Raw genomic sequence first — 5,663 nt, 5'->3', positions numbered from 1 at the left:
CTCGATGAATCTTCATAATCAGCGATCAACGATGGATGGAAAAAAAAAAAAAAGAAAAAGATCGATTTATAGATGCATCATTGCTGTAAATAATCGTCCGATTGTGCCGATTCTTAATCGATTAGTTCATAGGGGAAAGTATTTTGTATTCTCGGTGCTGAAAATAACGCGAGGCATTCGGTCTGGGAAACCGCGAGCTGACGCGAGGTTGTTCAGAGATCAGAGATGACCAACGCTGATCGACTCTGTGTAGGAGGTGAGGGAATTTAAGAGCGATGCGCGAACGTGATGTTCAGGAAATGAGGATGCCGCGTGGGAGTCGGTCTCTCGAGGGTGAACGGAGAGGAAAGATATGGGGATAAAGCCTTCAGGTTTTAGAGCAGAAGAAGAAAGAGATTTTTCAAGAGGAATTGGATATTATGAAACTTGTGCTTGTTCTGCCATCGATAAAAAAAATTGTGTTCTTTTATTCGTTGCGAAATAACATTAAAGGAGGAGAAAAAAATTAACGTATTAATTCCTTCAAATGATATAAATCAAGATATTATATTAACTTGATCCAATTTAGAAAAATTATATAAAATTTTGAATTTCTTATTTAGTATTTTTTAATTGTCAATTTTTAAATTTATTTGTTTAAGAGTTTTTTTTAAATAATAGAAATAATTAAGATATCCACAAATTAAAATTATTGTTGCGTTAAAGCGTCTTTAAGACTTTTATAAGTCTGTATTATTTCAAAAAGATACATCATCAAATAAATCTTGAAAGAGGTTTTACGAGATTTTTCCTTTTTTAGAATACAAGCAAAATAATAATTCTAGATAAATTACTACTTTAACTATTTTATTATGGCTTTAATTTTAGTAATAAATCTTTGACTTTTTGCGCAATTACAGTCCTTGCTACGATTAATAAATCCACACGATCGTTGCATATTCAATATGGGTGACAAGTTCAGAGCATGTAAAAACAATGAACATCGAGTACAAATCGGATGGGCTTATTTGCAAGTTGCAATCACGTATACAACCTATGACATTTGTTTTTTGCTCGTTAAAAAAAAAAGAACTTAAGAAGACTATTCTTTCTTTTTCCTTTTTTTTCTTTTTTTTTCTTTTCACGATTGCTTTTTACGATATATAACGTATCGTTAACGTTGTTTTGTATCAATGATTTAAAAATCAACCAGCTGTCAGTAATCATTCTACAAGGTTGGATTAGAAGAAATCGAAGCTAATGACAGCATCGATCGTCAATCGTTTTGGATCGAATCGTTCGATCATGACAAGTGATTCGATTTTAATTCGTACAGCTTTCACGCGCCATAAGAATACCTCAAACACGTTTCAATCCTTTCTCGGTTAACAGTTTAACCCAATGATGAAGGTTAAACGGTTGCCAAAAATAGAAGCGGGAGATCGAATTTATACCTCGATAAAAAGCTAGCCTTTTCAATTATCCAGACGTTTGTTCGACTTTTGAGTTTAGAGGGCTCTCGACGATATCATTAATTTTGAAGACTCGCGACAGGTGGTTGGAAAGTTGAATAGAAACGGGATCATGGTATATCTATTTTTGATTTGTTAGAAAATTTCATCATTTTATTTGTCATTTATAAAGAAGTATAAGTTAAATCGATCTAAACAGCTTACTAATTCAACAGTGTCAACGAAGGGATACAAATTAAAATTAAATCTTCTTAAAGGAAAATAACTTAATCCATCCAGATTCAGTTTCTTATTATCCTCTATAACTCGATTTGATTTCGAATGTTAAATTAATATCGCAACATATAATCCCACAATTATTTTCTTCCAATTCACAAAATATGTAAAAAAAAAAAAAAATCGAACAAGCTTCACCAATGCATAATTCATCTCTCGGATTCATAGGAATTAAAATATTCACGCATTAGTCAAAATCAAGATTATAAAAGAATAAAATAAACGGGAATTCTGAGCACCGATAAGAAGCGCATAAAATAATGTCAAAGATGCAACTTTCAAATACCAGTTTCAACCGAATACAAGTTGTTTCAGATCACGTTTCCCGGCTAACAAATGTAATAAATATTTTCTGCGCTCATCCTGGATTAAGGACAAACGGTACACAGCCTCGCGTGTACAAGATAATTCGAAAAATGCGCAACACACGACTCTCAGAGCGAGGATAAGCCCGAGAAACGTTCTCTGAAACGAACGATGGAATTGGGAATTCTTCACAAGCGTGGAATTAGCGAATTACCAGTAATATTACCATATCGCGTCCCGATATGTATTTCGACCGGCCACGAGGTGCTCGATTGCGCAAGGTGAAGGCAGGATCGTCGTAGCCCTGTAGCTGTTTCAGACCCAGTTCTCATCTATTAATGCGCAATTACCGGCAAACAATGTGATTACAGCCGCGTTTAAGCCATTACGCGACGAGTCTTCCATCCTCTTCTGTCCACCTAGCTTTCCCCCCCTTGCTCGTTTCGACATCTGTTTCTACGTTTTACGGTACGTTTGTGGCCGATTTTACCGTGACATTATATTATCAGTGAAGGAAATTGAAGCCTCGTGTTAATAGTATAATGCTAAGGGAAAATGTGCTTTTTGTTTGGGGGTAATAGTTTTTAATGTGTTGTAACGAAGTGGTGAGAATATGTAGTTTCTTTTTTTCAGAATTGCATTATAAATTGTAAGGATTTGTAGTGATAAAAGTATAATTTCAATTTGGTTTCTTGATATTTTAACATTAATTAATCATTTAATTGTTATCCTATTACAACTTTATAATGAACAATATATACAATATTACATACAGGATGACAATAAAAAAGTCAACGAGATGGAAGGATGGTACTAAATATTTATAAAAATACTTTTATCCTTAATTTCAATACAAGAAAGACATTACACATCCACTGTCTGTGTACGAATTCACATTCCCTCGTATATTTTTCCAAGCACCCAACAATCCTCCTTCACTTGCACCTTCACCGTTCCATCGAGATCAACCTATTTACAGAATTTCAACCGTGCCCCACAGTTGAAAGAGAAAGAGAGAGAGAGAGAGAGCAAGGCGAAAAACGTTCACCTCGAACGTTCAACCATCCATCTCGATGGGCCAACCAACCGATCATTAAACCGCGTCTCCCGATAATTAGAATTTCATGCCGTTCCATCGAGCGATCCCAGAGGCTACGTCTTCATCAAGAAGCCCGTTTAGCGAAATCTCACGCGCAAGAAACAACACCGACGACAAGTGGCGCCTCGAGTCGTACAGGACCCTGGAAAACCGTCGTCTTCTTGCGCAACGAGGCACGCCGATCCGTCTTCTTGGTGACGACGATCGATCGGTGCGCTCGTTCAATTACTTCGGCGTGCATTCTACGCGAGCGAAGGCAAGGTTCAAGGACGTGACTGAATGCGTTCCATGCTTACCGGCGCGCGCTGGTATCAAGAAGTTCCGGTAAGTATCGATGAGTCAGTCGGTAAGCTGAAGTAAGCTGAATTATATACGAGTGATCTCTCAAACGTGCGTGTTACGTTGCGGAATGAAGGAGATGAGGAGGAGGAGGAGGGAGAAGAAGATGGTTTCGACATATGATTCGTGGTAATCGACAACGTTTCGTCGTTTTTAGTCCTCCTTTTCCTCTTAATTAGGAGGGAAGAGAATGGACAATTCGGATCGGGTCGAGCAGGCCTCGGGTCGATCCGAAATCCGAATCTTGTTCTTTGTTCAGTTTCGCAATTGGAGCGCGAGAAAGGGAAAGGGAAATTGTATTGTGGGAATAACACCTTCTTGCGAGGCGTTTGTGCGCGAGCGAGATAAGGAGGTTAGGTTTCTAGGAAGGAAAGATTTATTTTAGAGAATAATAGATCGATATAGAATATATTTATTTCTTTTGCAATTTTTATAAAGTGGATTAAACATATCGAGATGATTTTTCTTTTTACGCGATTCTCGATTTTATTATTTGAATAAAATATAAAAATTTGGTACGGTAATAGATCATCTCAAACGTATTACATAATTTTCTATAAAGCGTAATATATTAAAGCGTTATATTATAATATATGCAACATCATTTACAAAGGAAAAAAGATTCTATATTTGCAATTTGAAAACCCACGAAGTGATCCTACACGAAATCTCAATTTCACCACCAAGTTCTTTGTTTCCTCGAAAGAAAGTCAAGTTTCCTATTCACTGTGCAATATATCTTCAGTCTTACTTACATTTTCGACATCACGGAAAGTTTCTCCACAGTTCAATAATCCATAACTCACCTGTGGAAAAATTCTTCACTGTGAATCGACCAAGTTCGACAGCTGTAAAGCTCATTCGCATGTCCTTCCACTGAATGGTCAGGTAAAGGGCGCTATTTCGTAACACATCATTGGGAATACGCTTGTTTCGAATCATTCTCAGCTATGCATCAGCCGATATAAGAGGCGCTGTCTGTTCGATAATGTGAGTCATGGTTAATTAATGTTTGAGCATGATAATTTGTGATCCATTGATAATTCTTTTTTTTTTCCAGTTTGGATAAACATCCTGGATGATTCATGGAAAGAATTCATGTCTCTTACGATCTTGTGAATCTGTAAAATTGTATTTAAGGATGTTTAAAAATTCGTACGTATTTTTCTAATGGAACAAAAATTGTTCGCAAAATAAATGTCTTTTTAATTGTAACATTGGTGTAAAGTATTATCATATATTTTCGTATATACATATACAAACTTTTTTATCTTTTCTTTTAATTAACAACGATTTCAATAACTATCTTATCGTATTTTCTAACATATATTCATATTTCCAGCACAAAGTTATAATCATTTGGCAGAAAAGAATGGATTATCAAAAATTGATATACGACAACTAACTCGAATCAAAAATAACGTTAATAATGTTTGCAAAAATTCTCCCATGAATCGAAATAAATATAAATCAACGTAACATGTATAACAGGTAATAAATACAAACTTGAATTTCCTTTTATATTTTCGACTTGCGCAACACATATACAATATAATCGGACTAAAACAGAATTAGAATTAACTTCCCCCCTCCACTTTCATTTCCACAAACCTCCAGTCCCATAACACCTATCAAGGAATTAAAAACAACTTCACGTTCTCTCCTTAAAAAAAAAAAAGAAAAAAGAAGAAAAGAAAAAAGAAAGAAAAAGAGGGGAGAAAAAAAGAACCAGTCAAAGCGACAATTCCAAACCCACCGTGCGCCGATCGCTCTCCCCTCGACATCTCTCTCACTCTCTCTCTCTCTCTCTCTCTCTCTCTCTTTCTCCGCGAAACAAGAGGAAAGAAACCGAGGAAAAAATCAGCAAGCGCGCAAGAACTCGTTCCAAAGTAGTCCCGTCGCCGTCCAGCCAGCTTTCACCGGTCGAATATTTTCGTCCGGTGTGAAATCCGCGAATAATTGCACGCGCGCGTTTCGCGGAAAAGCCCCCGGCCTCCCTTTGTCCCCGTCCTGGAAAAACTGTCCCCTTACGACTTAATAGGTAAAGAGGATGCTGGATACGCCGCGTTACGTCTGTGTAATGAGAAAATCTTAATCACGCGCGTGACACGCGTGCCTACGTGCCTGCACGTTATTCGCGCGTGTAATAATCCCCGCCACGATTTCTCGGGGAACGCATCGCGCGCGGTTCG

At 37.1% G+C, this 5,663-nt stretch overlaps 1 protein-coding gene across 1 annotated transcript in view; it reads left to right on the top strand.

The window, feature by feature from the left end:
* Positions 1 to 2,916: 2,916 nt before the first annotated feature.
* LOC116185196 overlaps positions 2,917 to 5,663 on the top strand; it is a 5,086-nt gene continuing 2,339 nt past the window's right edge. Inside the window, exon 1 of the mRNA XM_031509071.1 lies at positions 2,917 to 3,456. Coding sequence (XP_031364931.1) covers positions 3,158 to 3,456 — 299 coding nt within the window. The 5' untranslated portion in view covers positions 2,917 to 3,157. The remainder of the gene's footprint in view (positions 3,457 to 5,663) is intronic.

This window comes from Apis dorsata, unplaced genomic scaffold, assembly GCF_000469605.1.
Source record: "Apis dorsata unplaced genomic scaffold, Apis dorsata 1.3 scaffold_123, whole genome shotgun sequence".
NCBI lineage: Eukaryota > Metazoa > Arthropoda > Insecta > Hymenoptera > Apidae > Apis > Apis dorsata.
This window is presented reverse-complemented; position numbering and strand designations above follow the sequence as displayed.